Genomic DNA, 23,014 nt, shown 5'->3' with positions numbered 1-23,014 from the left:
GAGGTGGGCGTGGAGCAAAGACGTCAGATGATTGGTTAAAAACTACTGACGTCAGCTATCTACGTCAGCCAGCTACCTAGCTAGCTAGATAGACAGACAAATAGATAGATAGATAGATAGATAGATAGATAGATAGATAGATAGATAGATAGATAGATAGATAGATAGATAGATAGATAGATAGATAGATAGATAGATAGATAGATAGATAGATAGATAGATAGATAGATAGATAGATAGATAGATAGATAGATAGATAGATAGATAGATAGATAGATAGATAGATAGATATACAAATTCTTCATAAGACGTAGACAAGTACAGGGGAACAGGTGAAAGTATTGGGTGATAAGTATATTTAAATGATGTTGGGTAATTTCAATCAATCAATAAAAAAAACATTCTATAAGCTTATTTGTTTTGTATATGCAGAGTCTTACTCTACAGATTGTAGTAACTTGTGACTAAAGTTCAGCCTGATGGAATAAGAGCTATATTTCCAATTCTAGTGGAGTAAAAAGAGAGTATAAGGTAGCAGGAAAAATGAATTACTCCAAAAATGTAAACTACAAAAACTTCAGTTCAGAACTTGCACTGAATTACTAGTCAAAAATAGTACTTGTGCTCAACTCTTATCCAGACTGAGTTTTGAATGAGACAAAGACCTGACGTGACATCCCTGACCACCGGGTGGGGTTGTTTATTCATCTGTGTGGCCTTCATGGTGGAGACGGTCAGCTCAGCTTTCTCCACCTCCACCTCCACCTCCACCTCCACCTCCCGAGTTTCACTGCACAAACATGGACTTCATCAGCAGGTGATCAGTCAGGTTTACCTGAGGACAAGCTGCAACAGACCCGAGCCCGTGTTTGTGTAATGTTGTGCAATTAGTGCACTCAGTTGTCATCGGTGCGGAGCTAATGGCCGTACAGCTGCAGGGGCTTTGTGTAAAAGGCTTACAGCTCTTAAGACAATAATGGTCGCCCGGAGAACAAATGAGGTGACACTAATACTCCGGAGGTGTCACTGAAGCGTCTCTGCCTCGAGCTCGTCCGGCAAAACACGGACACAACAGGTAACAGGCACCGCTCTCCTACTTTCTTCACATCGCAATGTCACGATGCTTACATTATATTATATCTTATGTTTCACAGTTTAATGTATCAACAGGAATAAGTTTAGACTGTGTTCATGTTACAGTTTTACACGGAGGCAGATGTTGTCTACAGGAGATCCAGGGGTTAAGTTAGTTAGTTATAGTTAGTGCGGATTAATTCATAATAATAAACAGAAACATTTTGATTATGGTGTCTTCACTATCTGAGTCGCTGTCCATGGTGCTGACAGATAAAAAGGTGAGAGAACAACAGGTGTTTTCAGGAAGGGAGGGTTTATTCTCAGCACCACTGTCTGATAGGGACCATTTATACAGCCTTTATAAGCTTCATATTTACCATTTATTTTATATTACAAGCCATTAACAATACTATGTTTTGTGTTGTCAGGTAATATCCTTCTCCATCATTTCATTAATGTTTAGCTCTTTGATTAGTTTCAGTTTCAGACCCCTCCAATGTACTGTTGAATGACTACCTCCCGAAACAGGACTGCACAACATCCGGTGTAAAATGTGTAAAATGCATTACATTGGAAAGTTGAAGACTTTATGGATTGCAGAATTTACACTGATACAAATGGACAAAATAATAGAAACACCCGTTGGCATAACACAGTTCAACAGAAGCACAAACAACACCCTCCAAAGGACTGTTGTTTTAGACAGGATCATTTTAAGGGTGTACCTAATGAACAAATCCTTTTTCGATTGTGTCGTACTATTTATTACCATTTATTATTTTACCAGGTTAAAGTCACACCTGTATCACAATGAGAGAGTTTTATTCTCCCATCTCAAACTTCTGACCACATATTGCTTATTCCTCTCTCAACAGATATCCATTTAATTAAACATGACCCGAGGGGAATCACCATGCACCGCTGACTCCTCTGCAGAGAGGCCTGCAGCCGCTCAGCTGGAGCAGTGGAGAACAGGCACGCACCGTGGCCTCTGTGGAGATGAATTCAGAGCTACAAAAGACTCTTGTGGATTACAACAACATGACTAAACTATTAAGAAAATTAGGATTCCATCCAGGAGTGAGAAAATCGGAAATCCAGAGTCCATTGTCCAGACAGAGTATACTTTTTTTGCCATTATTTTCAAAGAGATTTATAATTCGTTCATTCAGATGTGTGGAAATGGCAGGAGACCTTTTCTATGTCACATTGTCTTCTTATAAAGCCTTATTTACTGTTTTAAACAGTTTTTAAAGATGGTGAGTTGCCCACTCCTCTGTAAACTGGCTTTTCAGTGAAAAGCAAGTCATTTATTATCATTACATCATCCACTTTGGACCAGAAGTTTCAAACAAGTCCACTTCCCGGCGACACCTGTGGACCACGTCCTTCCCCCAAATCCCAGGCTGCACCTCTTCCCTCCTGGCCGCTGACCCCAGACATCCTCTTGTCTGGATGACGAAAGGAAGAATCGCCAGACACATAGCATGGCTCACTCCGCTCACCCCCCTGGAGGGAGGGAGATGACAAACGGAGGCGGGAACCCCCACTTCAACAATGGAGGCCAGGCGGGGTGTTCCCACAGCAACACGCGCTACAAGCTGAAGAAACAGCGGCGCCACAGACGCAGGTCGTCCTCGCCAATGGGCCGGGTCATTCTCATCAACGCACCTGTTGATGGTGAGGTCTGGACATGATAATGATCCTCTGTTGCCTTGATTACACACACAGCACCACTGGCAGAGTTAAGAGCGCGCCAATATTTAATGCTACAATGCATTGTAGATACTAGAGCTGAGAAGTTTTGTCAAATAATTGTTTAGTTGATGGAAAATAATATGAGCTACCCAACAGCACATTTCAGGTTAAAATTAGCCCCAACTTGACCAAGTATATTAAATGCAACTTTTGTATTACTCCTTCAAAAATTACATAATTTCTATTGTTTATCATTAATTTCTGAAGATGATTTGATTTTCATTCAGTTTAAAATGTTCAAACCTTATTGTAGACACAAGTATGTGTGTGTGTGTGTGTTTGCAGGAGGTGATGAAAGTGAAGACATTCACACAGTGACAGTAGACAAGAGTCCTGATGGGCATCTGGGTTTCAGTGTCCGTGGAGGCTCTGAACATGGACTTGGTATATTTGTCAGCAAGGTGGAGGATGACAGCTCTGCAGGTTTGGAGGACGTCTGTTTTTTTATCGTGGGCATGTTGTGTACATGAGACCTTTACTCCTGGGTGCCATCCTGAGTTCCACCTTGTGTGTGCAGCGGAGGCTGGGCTGACTGTGGGGGATAAGGTGGTGGAGGTGAACGCTGTCAGCTTGGAGAGCATCACCATGAGCAGCGCTGTGAAGGTCCTGACGGGCAACAACCGGCTGAGGATGGTGGTGAGACGGGTCGGAAAGATCCCCGGCATCCGCTACTCCAAGGAGAAGACCACATGGTGAGGACACACACCTCAGAGACTCAGGCTTAGTCAATGAAGGAAAGACTAATTATTCTAATCTACCATTGAATATTAACAGCACACAGTCATTTCACAGCTTAACCAAATAGATTAAGACAATATTAATATGCAATGTACAATGTACAACCTTGTTGTAAGCAGCACTGGCCTTTGCGTGGCTTTTGTTTTGTGTAGTCTTGTCACTTGACTGTAGGTCACTCTGGTTATCTTTCTTTTGGGATATACTGTATCTTGGTTTCATGTAGCAGCAGTGGATGGATTACCGCTCTGACCTTTATGGCTTTTTGATCAACCAGCACTGACAGGCCTGAGTTCAGTGGAGAAAGAGAAATTTGTTTAGTTGAATTTCTTCAAGTGTGTATGTATGTGTCCTCTCTCACAAAGGGTGGATCTGATTCACCGGCGGATGGTGGTGGAGGAAAGTGGCCGTACACCATCAGATGCCAGTTCGGACAGCGCCCTCCGCAGGATCGTACATCTCTTCACCACGTCAGACGACTACTGTCTGGGCTTCAACATCAGAGGAGGCAAAGAGTTCGGACTGGGAATTTACGTCTCTAAGTATGAGCCTTGAAGTGACAATCAACATCAGACAGATCAAACTGTTTGTTTCTTTGCGTATTGGAGCCCAAGTTCATGTATTTTCTCTGCAGGCTGGACCCAGGTGGGCTCGCAGAGCAGCATGGCATCAAAATGGGCGATCAAATCCTTGCGGCCAACGGGGTGAGCTTTGAAGACATCACCCACAGCAATGCAGTCGAGGTCCTGAAGAGCCACACCCATGTGATGTTGACCATCAGGGTGAGGAACAATTTTACAGATAAACTTGAGGTCAACTTTAAAGCTGGGGTAAGCAAGAGGTTTATGTTCGTAGCAGACAAAATGCTCGATGGCAGTTTTTGCCTCTTTGCGCTCATCTCGTTTCAATACGTAATTTCTCTCACTGTCATCATTCCAGTTTTCTGAAAAAAGTTCTGATAACCTTTATCTTGCACTACCTGCTCACTACTAAACAGCAAACACACAAATTTAGCAGCTAGTTGTTGAATATCGTAGAGCAACCTATCTGCACCAGAGTCTGGTTGAGAGCAAAAGGTTTCTTAAAGGAAAGTAAATCCTGCACATGGTTGTCAGACACCAACTCCCCATGAACGCTGATGTTGTTAAATGTCTGTTAGATTAATGAGCACCAACATCTTAGCCAAACTAACAAGGTAATAATATGTCAATATTTTTACAGCTTGTTGCCCGTGTGAGTCCAAAAATGATTTAATGCAGGTTTATGTCTGATCTGAAATATGTGATGCAGCGTTGCAAAGAAGCAGTATTCATCCACTCAGGTTTAAACATAACAGTTGATTAGGTACTTTGAGTAGCATGACACAATCATAAATGACACAGCCTGTTAAGTAACACCAGCTCTTCTCAAGAGTGGACAGAATGAATAAGCCCAGCAGAGCAGACAGCTGGCTCCCGGCCCTTGCATTCCTTATGTGCCTGTGTGCATGCGTGTGTGCAAGATCACGTCACTTAACCTGTGTCATTTTAAAGGAATCATGTGTGTATGTTTGTGTGTATCAATGGGCACATGTGTGTTGTGTTGTGTGGGCACTCTTAGCTATCTAACTTTGCTGCGTGCTCATTTTACTCCTCTGATCTCAGGTTCCACGTGTGAAAAACAGCCAGGGACGACGTTCATTATTCAAAGGCAGTCAGGGATCAGGTTATAATCAACAGAAAGCCAAATTTCATGTCTTCCTTCTGTCCTGTCATAGACACATTATGGGTTAGAGTCACACACAGTGAGCCAGGGTTAGTTTTATTAACACACTCTCACACAACCAGCTATCTAAGGCTTTATATCAATATCAAGTGTAAGGATTCATTTTAACAAATTAGCAAAGCAGTGAACATTGAGTGCAACATGCTCAATGACAAATCATTGCATCATCTTTCATGGATGGAAACATCAGTCTTCATGTCAATCCACCACTTTGGTCCTGAGTACAATAATCTTAAAAACTGCTTTTACTGGATTCCCTTTAGAATTTATATTGACCTAATGCATTCAGAGGGTGAGGCCTACTGACATTGATGATCCCTTGTTGTTCTTCAAGTGCCACCATGAGGTTGATGTGAGGTTTTTAGTGACATTTCGCAACAATTAAGTACTGTTTTGCCAAAGTCTTAAAATTCTTCTGGATGTACTCTGAAGTTAACAAATATGAATTTGTCCATAGTTTCAATAGTGACTGATTGTGAATTTGGACAATGCAGATATCTGTGTCCCACAAGTAGCTTAAAGTATTTAAATGAACAATTGAGATACTGGTCTACTTGTTGTGTTTCTAGTCTGATGATGTTGACCTTTAAATATTTCATGCTGATGATTTCGTGTTTTTGCACTTCAACAGGAAGCTGGCAGATATCCTGCGTACAAGGAGATGGTGGCAGAATACGGCTGGCTCGACAAATGTATGGTGACAGTTCCGAAAGTTTGTTTATCACGAAATATGTGTAGATGTTCTTCTTGGAGAGTGGGGTCAGTCAATCAGTTTATATTCAAACTCTCTGTGGTCCACTTCGATATGAACACAGGCAGGGATTAATTCAGTGATCTCGAGTGCTCATCAGTCATCTGGACCAGAGCACAACCTCATATGTGGGTTAAGATGCTGAGTCATTTTGTAGTTAGATTTATAAAAAAAGAAAGAAACAGATCTGTTCTGTCTCTCGGAGGATTAACAGAGGGCAGACAGGGTTTAATCCAAACAGAGCACACTGTGTAAAATAAGGAAATGAAGGCTCTGCTGAGTGCATCTGTGTGTTGTTGTAGCATCTGGAGAGTTTCATAAGGTATCACACAGTACTTATTCAAGTATGGATTGTTTTCTACAGTGGCCAACGGAGGCCCTTCATCATTCCCTCAGGGTTCAGACTCCAACTCCTCTGTGTCCTCGATGTCCTCCAGCACCCCTCTCAGCTCCCTCAGTGGTCTCTCCCAGGTCCTTTTCCCTCCCGTCTTTGGCCTGGACATGGTAGATGTGGCCATCTCCACAGAGGACCGCTCCCGTCATTCAAGCAGTGCCGAGCGAACTGCTGACACTGCCATGCAAACTGACGCCAACCCTCCAAACTACACGGACCACCGCTCGAATAACGGATCGTACCACGACAGGCTGGTGGGGACAGAAACCAGCCGGAGTGTAGGTGCCACAGTGCTGCTGAAGGACACCGTCATACGTGGGAAAGGGGAAGGGCCGAGGGAGATGGGAGGAGCTGGGGAAGAAGGGCGGGGACGGACGAGGATGATGTCAAGTGGGGACCAGGAAGTAGACTCACCTAAGACGGCGGCTTTGATGGCCCTGAGCAGACCAAGGAAACCCATCAGACGTTCCCAGAGCCACATCACTGAGTCAGGTGAGACATGACTAAAGTAAAACATGTCTAATAGTAAGGGCATTTTAGCAGATATTTGACCAATCTGGGAAGTAAATCCTTACCAAGAAATTTCTTCACAATTGTGTTTAGGAAGGTGTGTAATATCATGTCTTAAAATGTTGAAATTCAACTCCCGTGGGAAACCTCCTAAAAAATTGCTCAAAGTTGGGGTACCTGTAACTGATTTTTGAAAAATCGAAAATGTTAAATTTGGCTTTAAGTAACTTGTGAGGGGTCAAACTAGGGGTTTTTCATGATTCTGAGTTGATTGCAAGCATTAGTTTTTCACCAAAACCACTCCTTAGTGCAAAAACAGCCACCCCCACTTTTCCCACTCACTGCATTTTCAGCCATTATTCACGAATAAAGGGTTCCAAACCCCCCCGCCTCCCCAAAAACAATAAAAAATAAAAATAACCCAGTTAACACCATGAAAAATTCTATCTTTTTTCTATTTGTCTAAAGCAATAGCCTCATGGAAAGGTAATAATTGTCAGGGCAGCATTAGTTTTTCACCAAAACGGCTCCTTAGTGGAAAAACAGACATTTGAATTGAAAAGTAGCGTTATTCGTTTATTTCAGTATCTTGCATAATACTGATCCACTCTGCCACACGCTTCATGTGTCAATGTCTGAGTTTTCTCCAAACTGAACATCATCATGAGCACAATTCTTGCACATAATGCCTTTGCAAACACCACATGCCGAGATACACTTGACATCATTCTTTTTGCAGCTGCACCAGCGGTCGCTGCAATCTCCATTGCAATTGCAGACTGTGAACTGAAGAAGCTCCTCAGGAGCCATGGGGTCTAGTGTTGGAACTGGCTCATATCCCTGAACACCTAGTGTCCACCCGTAGTCACTAGGGTCCAAAGACATGCTCTTAAGAAGGATCCAGTCCCGGGTTTGTATATATGCAAGGAGAGAGTGCTGTGCAGCTGCACCCTCTGTTGGAGACAGGGTTAGGTAAGGATTAGGGTTAAAACTTTTAAAGGTTTCCTTGTAAGCAGGCAAAGTTTCGAGTTGCTTCATGAGTTGACAGTACAGCCGTGCCCCCTTGGCGTATTGGTGATGCCCCGCAGCTGCAAAGATGTCTAGCATCCTGGTGACAATGCAGGACAGGTGCCCATTGTGGTCTGCAAGCCGTTCAGTTCTGATCTTGATGAATTCTACCATGTAGTGGTACTGCACCCAGAGTGCAGGCGTTCTTCCTCCTTTGGCAAGTCTTTTGAAGATTTCTTCAAACCTCCGTTCAAACACTATAACAACTGGATCTGTGTGTCTGGCTCCCATTTTCCGATCAGCTACCTTCTCCATCAAGGTCCTCATTTCACCAAGCTCCTCCTCAGTGAAGGCATGTTTCATGATGTGCTGATAGATGGCTGCATCAATTAGGAGGTGAGCACGGATTGCCTTGTCAAAACATCCTCCATCCAGGATGTGGTTGGCTGTCGTACTCCCTGGATAGATCAGCTAGATCAGCTCTAGTAGTCCAGAATCCTCCATGATATTACCCAAGGATCCAAGTTAGGACTTTAGCAGGTGAAATCCACCCAACCGTGGAATGATGGGTAGATTTGCCTGGTTTATGATGTCCACAGCTTTGAGCCAGATTAGGAGATTGAACGTCACTATAGTGACTTTGTCTTCAGAGAGCCGCATGCACTCTTTGAGAGCGGTGAAGATGGTGTTGTGGTCATTAGGGTCACCTTCGATGACTGGGAGGAAGTCGATCAGCGTGCTCTGCTTGGCATCATCTGCATGGATACGTTTCATCCAGCCATTCCAGTTGGACTGTGAGAAATCAGGATCCTGTGCTTTGATCACCCACCCTGCTGCCCAGAGTGTATCGCCCGGAGTGAGGAGTGGCTGGTCTTGTGTTACAAAGGAGGAGAGCTCAGCGATGGGAAGAAATGTGATGGTGTTTATTCCAGTCTGTTTTCTGTTGGTGGATGGAAGAATCTTCACTTCTTGCAGTAGCTTGTAGACCACAATGGGCACCAGGATGCTAGACATCTTTGCAGCTGCGGGGCATCACCAATACGCCAAGGGGGCACGGCTGTACTGTCAACTCATGAAGCAACTTGAAACTTTGCCTGCTTACAAGGAAACCTTTAAAAGTTTTAACCCTAACCCTAACCTAACCCTAACCCTGTCTCCAACACAGGGTGCAGCTGCACAGCACTCTGCAAGATACTGAAATAAACAAATAACGCTACTTTTAAAAATTCAAATGTCTGTTTTTCCACAAGGGAGCAGTTTTGGTGAAAAACTAATGCTGCCCTGACAATTATTACCTTTCCATAAGGCTATTGCTTTAGACCAGGGGTCTTTAACGTTTTTCAGGCCAAGGACCCCCAAACAGATGGAGAGATGGAGCAGGGACCCCTACTATATATATTGTATAAAATTGTGTTTTATGTTAAATTGGGCCTAGTGCCATGTATAAACATAACTACCCTGATATTGTGCATTCAATACTAAGCTATTCAAATAATACACGGGAACATATATTCATGTTTTTAATTTTATCATGTGCAAGGTACAGGGTGGCCATGCCACTGCCATTTATAAACATACAGTGGGTACGGAAAGTATTCAGACCCCTTTAAATTTTTCACTCTGTTTCATTGCAGCCATTTGCTAAAATCAAAAAAGTTCATTTTATTTCTCATCAATGTACACTCAGCACCCCATCTTGACAGAAAAAAACGGGTCATGAGCCATGAGTCTTCTTGGGAATGATGCAACAAGTTTTTCACACCTGGATTTGGGGATCCTCTGCCATTCTTCCTTGCAGATCCTCTCCAGTTCCGTCAGGTTGGATGGTGAACGTTGGTGGACAGCCATTTTTAGGTATCTCCAGAGATGTTCAATTGGGTTTAGGTCAGGGCTCTGGCTGGGCCAGTCAAGAATGGTCACAGAGTTGTTCCGAAGGCACTCCTTTGTTATTTTAGCTGTCTGCTTAGGGTCATTGCCTTGTTGGAAGGTGAACCTTCGGCCCAGTCTGAGGTCCAGAGCACTCTGGAAGAGGTTTTCTTCCAGGATATCTCTGTACTTGGCCTCATTCATCTTTCCTTCAATTGCAGCCAGTCGTCCTGTCCCTGCCGCTGAAAAACACCCCCATAGCATGATGCTGCCACCACCATGTTTCACTGTTGGGATTGTATTGGGCAGGTGATGAGCAGTGCCTGGTTTTCTCCACACATACCGCTTAGAATTAAGACCTCATCAGACCAGAGAATCTTATTTCTCATAGTCTGGGAGTCCTTCATGTGTTTTTTGGCAAACTCTCTGCGGGCTTTCATATGTCTTGCACTGAGGAGAGGCTTCCGTCGGGCCACTCTGCCATAAAGCCCCGACTGGTGGAGGGCTGCAGTGATAGTTGACTTTGTTGAACTTTCTCCCATCTCCCTACTGCATCTCTGGAGCTCAGCCACAGTGATCTTTGGGTTCTTCTTTACCTCTCTCACCAGGGCTCTTCTCCCACGATTGCTCAGTTTGGCTGGACAGCCATGCCTAGGAAGAGTTCTGGTCGTCCCAAACTTCTTCCATTTAAGGATTATGTAACTGTACTCTTAGGAACCTTGAGTGCTGCAGAAATTATTTTGTAACCTTGGCCAGATTTGTGCCTTGCCACAATTCTGTCTGTCTCTTTGGGCAGTTCCTTCGACCTCATGATTCTCATTTGCTCTGACATGCACTGTGAGCTGTAAGGTCTTATATAGACAGGTGTGTGCCTTTCCTAATCAAGTCCAATCAGTTTAATTAAACACAGCTGGAGTCCAATGAAGGAGTAGAACCATCTCAAGGAGGATCAGAAGAAATGGACAGCATGTGAGTTAAATATGAGTGTCACAGCAAAGGGTCTGAATACTTATGACCATGTGATATTTCAGTTTTTCTTTTTTAATAAATTTGCAAAGATTTCTACTTTTCTGTTTTTTTTTTCAGTCAAGATGGGGTGCTGAGTGTACGTTGATGAGAAATTAAATGAAATTTTTTGATTTTTGAAAATTGCTGCAATGGCACAAAGAGTGAAATATTTAAAGGGGTCTGAATACTTTCCGTTCCCACTGTACATCTTGCATACAACACTGAGCTATTCAAGTAATTCACAGATTCATGTTTTTATTTTTAACATACATGTAGAAGAGACAGTGAATCCTCAAGCTATCTGTGCATGGCACACATACTCCCACATTAGTGAGATGTCGGACCCTGATGGGTAGCAAACAACTTACCTAATCTTGGATGGATGGAGGTTGTCAGGCAGAGGGTCAAATCAGCCTCACAATATGTTGGATGCATGTTAATGTGTATTGAAAGACATTTAAATTCGTGAAAAAAAAAAAAATATTATTAATTTAAAAAAAAATTGTCTAATCAACCAAAGATTTCGCGACCCCCCTGCAGTACCTCCGCGGACCCCCTAGGGGTCGCGGACCCCCTGTTGAAGACCTCTGTTTTAGACAAATAGAAAAAAGATAGAATTTTTCATGGTGTTAACTGGGTTATTTTTATTTTTTATTGTTTTTGGGGAGGCGGGGGAGGTTTGGAACCCTTTATTCGTGAATAATGGCTGAAAATGCAGTGAGTGGGAAAAGTGGGGGTGGCTGGTTTTGCACTAAGGAGTGATTTTGGTGAAAAACTAATGCTTGCAATCAACTCAGAATCATGAAAAACCCCTAGTTTGACCCCTCACAAGTTACTTAAAGCCAAATTTAACATTTTCGATTTTTCAAAAATCGGTTACAGGTACCCCAACTTTGAGCAATTTTTTAGGAGGTTTCCCACGGGAGTTGAATTTCAACATTTTAAGACATGATATAACACACCTTCCTAAACACAATTGTGAAGACATTTCTTGGTAAGGATTTACTTCCCAGATTTTCATATGTTGCCCTCACTATAAGGTAATTTAAAAACAGTGTATTTATGATATAGTTTGATGGACACTGACGAGTTTGCAAAAAGTCAAGAAGAGATCTTGGTCACATTCTTATAGATATAACAAAATTAAGCTCCCTCTTCATTAACAAAAATGGTTTTTATTAGTATCAGTATAGGCTGATGCTTCCCTAGCAGATTTTATAAACTCCTTTGTGTCCAGTATCAGTCAGGCTATACTCTGTGTTGTGGAGTACTCAACATCACAGTTGACAAATCAGACTCTCCAGCATCTCAGCACTGTGAGTATTGCAGCCAGTCAGGTTCAGTTGTTGTGACAGCACCTTTATTCACTTGCTGAGATCCGCCGTCAAAAGCCCTTCACAGATCTTTCTGCAGGACATCAACGCTTTGACAACCCCTCATTCCTCCATCACTCCATGAAGTAAACAAGAACATCCAGACTCCACACGGCTGATTTAAGCTCCAGACTGAACCTGTCCAGGAGCATAAAGTCAACACAGACTCATGATTAATCACCGACCTTTACTCTCACTTGTTGTGCCTCTGTGAGAAATAAATAAGAACAAGCATACGGAGAATTATCCATCCAAGCCTTGGCGGGGGGGGTGAGTTATTAGCTTTTCCTTTTCAATTTATCCAGCGCATTCATACCTTCAGGACCTGGCGGAGGCTTGGGGCAGAGCCCAGGGCTGATTGGAAGTTTGTTACATAAGCCGGAGCACTTCACTGTAGTGCTCCAAACGGATGTGGGGTGTGCGTTCAGGTTGGTGTAGCTGCAATTCATCAGTGTTACTGTGTTACTTTCCACAGTGGCAGGTTTACTGCCGCGAACAGAGGAGCTGACTGGAAGAGAAATGAAGAGTTTAAACTGGGAGCGGAGAGTGTGTATCACCGGTGTTACTGGCTACCTGTTGAGCATGGAGCCGTCTAAAGCCTAATGCATTGTGTTTTCAATATATGCAGAATGGGCTATTCTGAATCAACAACCTTTAGAGTACAAACACGATTAATTGCAGCAAAGATGACATGCAACTGCCTGCTCCAAATTAGTTAGCTAAATAGATAATAAGTAAAATAACTATTTAGTATTTTTTATAAAGCCAGAAACAACCAGTAGTTGGAGACATTAGGTTTTTTAGTTGTTTGTTTCTACAAAGGTCAGTATCACAGTGATCCCATGTTCGTGTGATCGTGACACATCGGGAACACCCGGGGAGTTTCATTACATCCGGCACAAACATTGACTTGGAACAAAGAATGACCTGATTAGAATCTGGATTTAACCCTTTTTTGCCTCATGGATGTATGGAGGGATATCACTTTCAGAAGGCCTTAAAAGAATAATTTTAAATGTGGTACAAATGTTTCTTTAGACTCAAGGATTAACTGACCATGTTGGAGGTCAAAGGTCATGGTGATGGTGGCCCCACAAATCATATTTTGGCTTTGAGTTTGGTTTGCGGAGGAATACAACCACAGGCTGGTCGTTCCAGTTTCCATTAGAAAGCCTGTTCTGACTTCATTCACAATTTAAAAATCGGTGAAAGTCGTATCTTACAGCGTATTTTGTAAATGTATCTGTATAGACTACATACTCTGATTTAGAGGGACTTCACATTCACTTTCTCCCTTTAGAGGACAGACAGAAGAAGAAGAAGCAGAAGAAGGAGAAGAGCTCGGGAGAGGGTAAAACAAGCCTGCAGCGCTCCAAAACCTTTGTCAACCTGTTATTTAAGAGAGAGCGTAAAGAGAAGAGCTCCAGGTCCCCATCCCAGGGAGCTGACAAAGGTGAGGCTGCGGTCACAAGACATTCTTCACCGGCACATGTTCTGCATCTTATTAAAAAAATTAATATAGCTAAATGTCTTTGTTTCAGAGGTCTGAAACCAGTATAAATTATACAGTGTTACATTTCACGTTATAGTTCTGGCTTTAGTGGTTCTGATGATCTTTTTGATCATTTCTGGGGGTACAGTTCTGGCCATAATAATAATAATAACTTTATTCATTCAAATGCTTTACAATTAAACCTACATTTAAAGATAACAACAAAAATTAAGCCTTACGATAAAAGTGAGTCTTAAGAAGAGATTTAAAAGATGATGCTGATGTTGCCTGGCTGCCTAAGTGGTGTTCTTCAAGTGAGTGACCATTTGTGTAAAGGTAATGATTCACTTCCTCAGGTAAAGAGCGGGGCCGTCCTCTCCAGATACTGACCTCTCCGAGGGAGTCCCGAGCCGGGGTCAAAGACACCAGCCCGCTGCCCCGGCCTGAGACCCTGCATCACGTGGAGGACGTGGCCAAGAGGCTGCTCAGCCAGGACGAGGTGGCTGCCGTGATGAGACACTGTCAACGCGTGAGTTCCCGATCTGTAATGACCATCTCTCACACTTCAGTGGTGCTCTCACATGTGAATGGAAATCCCTACTTGAAGGCTCCAGTGTGCAGTATCGTCCCTTCTGTTGCTAAGTGCCCTTCAGTGACAGGTGTGTCTGGCAGCGGCTCAGACAAAAGACAGATTCGAGCTGTCATTTATGCTTACGATCAAATATCAGCTGTCATCTGATACGCCTGTCTCTCCCCTGCCGGGCCTCCTCAGCTGCAGAGGGTATCGAGTCGAGAGGCAGAGTTTCTAAAAGAGTATTTTTAGTAAACAACACTGTAGTTGGTTTTCCATATACTTCTCTTCTCATTAGTTTACCAATCTCGTCTGTTCCTCAGTTTTTGACCGACAATATGATTGAGGACTTGGTACGTCCTCTTTTGGCAATCTTGGACAGGCCAGAGAAACTGCTACTTTTCAGAGAAATAAGGTGAGATACATAAAGCATTTGTATAATAAAATGTTATTTTTTATACGTGTACATACTGTACAAGTATGTGTCAATGACTGACTGTGATCATGTCCTCTGCAGGATGCTGATACCGACAACTAAATTGGATCGGTTTGACAGCATAGTCCTTCCCTTTGAGCTGGAGGCGTATGACATTCTCAAGAGTCGCTCGAGTAAGAACAGGAATGCACTTCACAACACTTACACAGGTTTTAATTTATGCAGATTAGGTTTGCATGAAAGTGAGAGTTTAGGTTTCTATTCAGAAGAAAGTAGGAGTCAGATTCTTTAAAAGAAAAAGTTTTTCAAGTTAATATTTACAGAGATCATGCACAATTCATTACTGTAAAAGTGGTAGTCTAATAGTAGTCAAAAGACTGAAATTAGATTTGCACTCAGTGTCTTAATGTAATTTCTTACGTAAAAATGATGTGATTGTTCTCCAGATTCACTGAGTTTTGCCTGCAACCTGCCTCGAGGTTGACAGTTTAAAAAGTCTGAAAGGCAAAATTCAAGGCAAAGGAAGTAACTCACCGCAGCTCATAAAGTTTACTGTCGTTTTTACCAGCTCATATCTTCTCTCTGGAAAGTGATGGGGACACTTCTCCCCTATCTCCAGTGTAAAGGCATAAAAGAAATAAAAGAGAAAGAAATTAAGTTAGAGTTAAATAAATTACCAAAAAAGAAAGACATTTATGGTAAAACAGTGATGTATGTCTGGTTGTTTATTTCCTCTCAGTACGATCTCCTGCTCTGCGCTCCCCTCGCAGAGGAACCCCTCGACGTCACCTCATCACCCCAATCCCAGGTACACCTTCTTTCCCCCTGTTCTCTTTCCAGACATCACCTCTTTCTTCTCACTCTCTCTCTCTCTGTCTAATTGATGGCTTTTCTCCGATCCCTGAGGGAACATGAGACACAGAAGGGGCTTAAAACTCTCACCCATTGTCTCTTTCCTCTCCAGCTCTTATTTTTCATTCCTCAAATCCCTCCTTTCCTCATACCTGCGTCAAACTCAAAGAGTTCCTGTCCCTGGCGTACCCACCTCCCGAACTCATATGAAACACATGTAAACACACACACACATTAGCATGCGCGCAATATCTCAGGTTTCCTGTGCCTGCGCTGAAGAAGAGGCTTGTGTTACATCTCTGTGGGCAACTGAAAAGGACTGAGACCTGTGTGGTGTGACACTTCAACAATACAGAGATGCTCCCAGCGTTTTTCCTCATTCAAGAGTCATTGAGACACAATCAATAGAGTCTTAATTTAGGCCGACGGAAGCCAGCTCGCTTTCTGGGGGCACAGGTTAGGGGTCAAAGGGTCAGCGTTATGAAAGGAGAGGGAAGCTGACAGGGCATCAGTGTGGTGTCCGTGTTTAGAGGTGAGTGACCTTGTATATCTGACTCTGACTTCTTAATAAACTATTGAATGATCACCAAATAGTTTAGTTAGTCCTGTGGAAACAGGAAGACTTATGCTTCACTGAAATTCAGTTTGATGCTCAGTTCCATTTCAATTGTTTCAGTACAATTCACATTCAACCAAATGTAGTTCTGCATACTCAAAGTGACAGGTGAAAGTTGTTCTGATGAGAACAAGACTGTCCAGAAATGAAGCTCAAATATCCCGGATATGAACGCTGCCATTTTGCACATTTGAAGCCATAGTCTGTGTAGTGGAGATCCTGGGTTTGAGCTGAGGTATCGAATATTATCAGAAACATGAACACTTACAAACATCAGATAAAAACTACCTAAAATGACTTTGAAATGAATTTTAACGTTTTTGTTTGGTCCATGGAGGAATATTCGTATTTGTCACATATACTGCAGCCAGCCACCAAGTGGAGATAGAGATGCTTTGGCTTCACTTTTGGGGAGCTGGCATGCTGTCCATCTTTATATAACTTCAATGGGTGACAAGACTCATGTCAGTATAAACAGATGTTGGGATTGAGTTGCATTGTGGGTAATGTTTTGAATGTTTGGATAAAAAGGACAATATCTGTTTTTTCTGGATTTATGTTTAAACTGTTCATCATGAGTCTGACTATGCTATAGAAGAGCAGTGATAAAACAGTGTAGTATTCTTTTGAGTCTGAATATTCCTCATGTAACTGCATTTATGTGTAGATGTTCCACAGATGTTCAACATCTGTCTACAACCTTCAGGTTATAGTGAAACTAACAGTTTTTATGTTTGCACAGACTACCGTGGTGGGTTCCACCTCCAGCCGTTTCAGGACCCACTGGGAGAGAGTCAGTTGATTGAGGAGTTGGAGCGTCTGCGTTTGCCTGGACAGCAGTCAGGAATTCTTCCTCCATCACGTCTCTTCACCCCCTTGCTGGACGTACCTGTGGACAGCTTTGCTTCCTCCTCTGCACGGTCCCGCTCCCTGAGCCCCTCACCCACCCACAGCTCCCTCCTCACAGAATCACCACACAGCACCCGTCGTGGGCGCCAACCCCATCGCTCCCCAAACAGACGAGAGAACGGGGCGTCCCAGTATGATGAGGTCTCCTTACTGTCCGTGTCTGACCGAGGAGATGTGGCTGCTGAGCGAGGGAGGTCGCCTGTGAGGAACGGCCAGGGGACAGTGAGGAGGGAGGCGAGCCCCGAAAGCGTAGATGGCAGGAGGCAGAGCGGGCAGCAGGGCTTCACTGAGGTCAGCGTGCATGTTCCCCCTCAGCAGAGAGGGAGAACGCCTCTGGCTGATGTGTTTGAGCCCCAGAGAGACAAGAGTCTGTCCTCAGGCAGAGAGAGAAGTCAGCAGGTGAATCAACCAGCACAGAATGGTGTGAAGAGGAGAACCACTGTGCCACATGAGGAGTATGAAATCTGCACGTTGACCATCTCAAAGGCCAAGCAGTCACTGGGTGAGCACGAGATAGAAATTCTGTGTAATCTGAATGTATTTTAAATTAATTTCTTGGTCCTTGAGCAGAATTAAACCTGCTAGTGACAATTGTAAAGCCATAGATTTGAATGTTTTCAGTCCCTGATATTCATTAACCAGCAGAGGTCAGGGCATCACTGACTATTTAACTGAGAGGGATTTGGAGCTATAACATGAGCTGAAAAAGACAAAAGGGACAATATACACTGTATGAGTTAGATCACAGGAATCTGGCACAATCAAGCAATCCCTCAGTTTCTAATGAGTCCCCTGTTTGTTTACAGGTATAAGTATCTCTGGAGGTATGGAGTCAAGGGTCCAGCCCATGATAAAGATTGAGAAAATCTTCCCAGGAGGAGCCGCGTCTACAAATGAGGCTCTGAAGGTGAGCAGTGATATGATAAGTTTATGTTTTCATTGGCCTTTGTTTGAGTGTTAGCTTGCAGCATTACAACCAAATCCTGGATGGATATAGCATTTTATTTGTACTTTTTTAAGAATATATCAACACATTAACAAATACAAATTTTAGCAAAAGAAAACAGGAATATGTAGAGTGCAAATATGTTTTATTAACATGCTAATTTGTAAGCAGTTTGTTGAAAATATCATTCTGTATATGTATCTGATCTCTGATCTCAATCAGCCTTGGCAGAGATATGCGCTCTCCAGATGCCAAAGGATTGATTTTAATTGAACAACAGGGCAAAAGAAATCTGATTATGATCCCTAGCTTTGAAGTAAATTCAAAGAAAATGTGATAAACATGTTAACACAATTTCAACTATCCAGATTGCACTTTCCTCTCATTATAACACCCTGATTTTAAACCATGGGGCTGGTTGGAGTGTAAGGACCTGTCACACACACACACACGTCCTGTGGTTATGACTTGTTGCTTCTATATGTAAGAAGAGAGCGGTTGACGGTGATGCAGGGACTGGGTACGAGATAAGTGGAGATCAGGTTGCCCATCACCTCCATTATTGATGAATTACACAAGCGCTACTCTGCTAATGTATTGGTAATATATTGTCTGGACAGTAACTTAACAGTCATCTGTGATCCTGGCCTGGTTCACTTAAACACACATGATACACACACACATTCACTGCAGTTAACCACAGGCTCTTTCAAGTCAACAAGAGCAGCCAAACAACACAGCTCTCCAAAAGATTGTGTATATAAGGATATATAAGTATTTATGTGGTTTATGTGATATATAAGTATTCATGTGGCTTCTATGCAAAATCGGTGCACCCATCCAGCCGACGAGAGATTCAATTTGTGACAACAAAATGACCCAATCCTGCAGAAAAACCACAAAGCAAAGTATTCTACAAGTTACTGATTTGAAAAGTCAAAGGATCACATAAGAGGAACAGGAATGTCTGTATGGAAATACACTCAAATCCTTCATATTTTTGTTGAGACATTTCACTAAAAACCAGAGAGGTCAACCTCATGGTGGCGCTAGACCATAGGTCAGGGGATAAGGTAAATTTTGTTGGATAAACTCACCAATGTCTGTCCCATATTAAACAGGATAACTGAAAACCTTCACCTGCTGGTGGCGCTAGAGGTAAAATCAGTGGTTATCCAAATCCAGAGGATTAATCTGGCAGGGCACATGAATGACTCCACAAAATTTTCATCTTTCATCTAATCAATGTCGAGGACTTTGAGTCTGGATCAAAGTAGTGGACTGAAGGGACATTTCTCTCCCTGCAGCCGTGCACGTCACTGTGGTTATAAACAAAGACGTTAGGAGCCTCAGACACAGATATGAAGCCACTTCTGTTGTCTCTACCTGACACATCACATCATAGGCTCCTCCAATCTGCTCTGTGGCTCAGTACTATCTCCCCCTGCTCTGTAAGGGGAAGTGAGACCAGGCCAGTCTAGTGTTAACATGCATCCTGTCCCCTAGCCAAACACACACGATAACAGACAATCAGTGTTGTTTTGTGTGTGTGTGTGAGGTCATGTGTTCTGTCCTGTGCATTAGACTCCAACACCTGCTTGTATCTAGTGTGTCATGTGCAGTAAAGAACGCAGCATGTGAAGGCTGAGTGGATGTGACATCATGATTTGTCCGCCTGTATGTGGTTGAAGGGTTGATTCCGTTTTTCATTTGAACCACTGATCTCTTTAATCGCACAACTGCTAACATTGTGTTATCTGAATTGTTCAGAATAACTAGGACCATAGTCCTTGCTGGGATTCTGATTGGTTGGTTCACCACCACTCTCATTGATATAAACAGGGTGGACTAAATAAAAGAAACAGAATACAGCTCAACAAACAACTGTTTGGACGATTTCAATCACACCGCAGACCGGTACCAGCTCTCGTTAAGGTTCTCAATGACATCCACATAAACACAGACAGTGGTCTCAACAAAGTCGACCACAGTATCCTACCAGACAAAAAAACTGGGATTACAAAACTGGTATAAAAATAAACGTGCCTTGCCTAACAATCAATCTGGATAATTATCTGGATCTGCATCAAACTGTAAAAACTCACAGATCTCAACAACAAAAATATGCCTGAAATTTTATGAAATCAACAAAAAATGCCCCAGCCCCTTTAACAGGATTCATACTAAAATCATACAGGTTCTTCTACGGCCTATGCAGCATCTCGCTACCATGTTTAGTTCAAATTGTTTCAGTACTTATTGCATCATCCTGTATAGAAACAAATGTGTGATTCAATATTACCACTTTCATGAAAGCAGGGTTTATTTCAGGACTGTTGTTAAACCTAATAGATTCCAACTGACCGTGTCTCCTGTGCTTTGCTAAATAAAGTAGTTTGATTTGTTTATAATGGAAAATGAACAAACGATCCACTGATCCTCTCCTGCAAACAGTAATTTTTTCAAGCTATGTTGTTTTTGGATCGTGACGTCCACTGGCTCGAGCGCTCCAGAAATGTCCGTAAAGAGGATGGGACAGATTAGGTTGTGATCTATTTAATTCAAATAAATTACTTTTCGAAAATGAGAAAAAGCCATTTTAATCTCTTTTTTGGTCCAATGGATCTAAATCTTTGGCTGCAAGTCTCACGAAACACTATAAGGTTATTGGTGGACACCAGATGAGCTGAAAGAAAAACCTGCCAGGACAAACACAGGGCAGCGCAGATGTGACCTCTCTATATGTGACCTGTAATGAAAGAATAGTCTGTGACAGAGCAAGGGGGGGGGAATCGTCTATTTGTGTCTAATGACTGGAAAGGAAAAGGGAAAGGGAAAAAGACATGATTGGTGGAGATACAACAATGGCCGTCGGCCTTGCGTGCATCTGTGTTATGTGTTGCTAACCTTCACTGAGGCTGAGCACATGAGGCAGGTGCATCCTCGGCAAACGCTGATGACATCAGAGGAAGTTCCTCTCCTCAGGCGTCCAAAGCTTCGCCACTCTCTGCTCACATCCTGCAGGAAACAGCGAGCAACTCTCCTAACTGTGTGTGTCTCAGTGTATGTTCTGGTTTTCAACAACCTCTTGCTGACAGGGAAACTTTATATGTGCACTAGTGACGGTTTTCAGTGTGAATATGCTGGAGTAACAGAAGAATCCCAATTCTCTGTGTCAAAAATCTGGTTCCTGCTAAGGGACAGGGTCACTGCAGATTCATGGCAACTGTCTCTAATGTTTTAAAAGAGAGGAAAGAGATAACATATATGTAGTCATGAAATATGAGTGGGCATGATGGATTTACCTGTTTTACCCGTGATCTGCAGGCAGGATATGAGCTGTTGTCCGTGGACGGCGAGAGTATGCAGGAGGTGACTCATCAGCACGCGGTGGGTGTCATTCGCCGTGCGTTCGGCAACAAGGCCAAAGATCCGATGGTTTTCGTGGTCAAGGTTCCTCGCAGCCCCACCAGCAGCCCCAGGAGACCTGCTGACTAGCCTCTCTGGGCCTCACAGCCAGACTGCAACTCGGGCATGAAGGACAACAAATTCTGCAGCTCCTGAGGGAACGAATAAACTCCAGGTTTTCACTGCAGGAGAGAAAATATGAGACAGGTAGAGCTCTGGTCCCAGCGGAGAGGAATGGATGCACAGTCTCATCGCTCCTGTTAAAGGCCGAGTTGTGACAAGAATTACAAAGATATTTGTCATGAACAGAGGTTGAAGCTTGAAGCCGTTATAAAATGTAAGATACTGTGTTGAAGTATAACCTAAACTGGACTTTGCTCCTGTACAACATTCTTATTGAAAGAATTCACCGCACGATAACTCCTTTAAAAGCAACTTCCTGTTTTCTAAAGGGTCTTTCATGATAAGATCCTGTGGTTCATGAACTCCTCCTGGGTTGAAATCGTGCCACTGTTTGACACTTAAACCACTTTTCCGTGACCTCTGACCTCTGGCTGATAGTGAAGCCAGTGGTCTGCACATTTCAGCCGGACGATCTGACTCCAGCAGCACCGCTGGCCTGCCAGAGGGAGATTACCCCAGCCTGCGTTATGAGATTTGTAGATTTATACCCAGATTAAACCCCTGTATTATGTCAAAACTGATAGTTTGGGTTTAGTGGATGTCTGCGGGGGATTATTCCAAATTGCTGCTCAGTAATTTTTTGGGCTTTTTCTGGCCTAAGTGCTCGTGCTCTGGAGCAATCCGCCACTTTAGAGGCTTAATTACACCCTGCTGTGGACTGAGCTTATGCAGACATGCGGAGGAGTTGGAAAAACACGTCAATGAGAAATGCATGACATGGAGGTCGGTGGCACAGTTTGAATTAAAGTAGGCTAGAGGAGATGTGAGCAGCGAGATAACATGGACTACAGTGTGCATAGTGCCTTACTCCTGCAGATGACCAGTGGGGGGAAATGTTGATAAAATGTTGGACAAACTTGGTTTTAATAAGTGACTTGTCTCAATCCAGAGATACAAATAAAGGTTTAAGATGAAACTTTGATGATTCAGTGCTCTTTGTTCACCATGTGTTTAAGGGAAAGCTAGAATTACAGCCGGGCTGTCGTATGCCTCCATTAACCAGAGCAGCCTCAACCAACACACTTTTCTTGTTGACTCATAAGGTCATCTTGACCTTTGAACCCCCCAAATCTGATGAGTGAGTCGTGACATTTTTTTCCAATAAGGATTCTCTCAAGGCATCCTTAAGATAAAGCATTCACGATACAAAAAAGGGTATGTGAGGTCACAATTACCTTGACCCTTGACCTCCAAGTTCTAATCAGGTCATCCTTGAGTCCAAGTGAATGTTTGTGCTAGATATAATGATATTTCCTAAGGGTGTTTTTTTATATATCACATTCACAAGAAAATCAAGTCACCATAACGATGACCTTTGATCTTTAACCAACAAAACCAAATCAGTTCATCTTTGAGT

At 43.0% G+C, this 23,014-nt stretch overlaps 1 protein-coding gene across 1 annotated transcript; it reads left to right on the top strand.

The window, feature by feature from the left end:
• Positions 1 to 2,564: 2,564 nt before the first annotated feature.
• On the top strand, positions 2,565 to 21,712 carry pdzd7a (PDZ domain containing 7a). The gene is made up of 15 exons (XM_061087534.1): positions 2,565 to 2,757; positions 3,121 to 3,258; positions 3,353 to 3,527; positions 3,936 to 4,112; positions 4,205 to 4,352; positions 5,966 to 6,026; positions 6,450 to 6,971; positions 13,545 to 13,697; positions 14,093 to 14,265; positions 14,631 to 14,722; positions 14,825 to 14,916; positions 15,483 to 15,551; positions 16,954 to 17,622; positions 17,927 to 18,027; positions 21,394 to 21,712. The coding sequence occupies exons 1-15, from the start codon at positions 2,565 to 2,567 to the stop codon at positions 21,562 to 21,564; spliced, it is 2,934 nt and encodes a 977-aa protein (XP_060943517.1). The 3' UTR covers positions 21,565 to 21,712.
• Positions 21,713 to 23,014: the final 1,302 nt, after the last annotated feature.

The sequence above is a fragment of the Limanda limanda genome, chromosome 15 (assembly GCF_963576545.1).
Source record: "Limanda limanda chromosome 15, fLimLim1.1, whole genome shotgun sequence".
Lineage (NCBI taxonomy): Eukaryota > Metazoa > Chordata > Actinopteri > Pleuronectiformes > Pleuronectidae > Limanda > Limanda limanda.
Note: the sequence above shows the minus strand (reverse complement) of the source record. Positions and strands in the feature narration are given on the sequence as shown.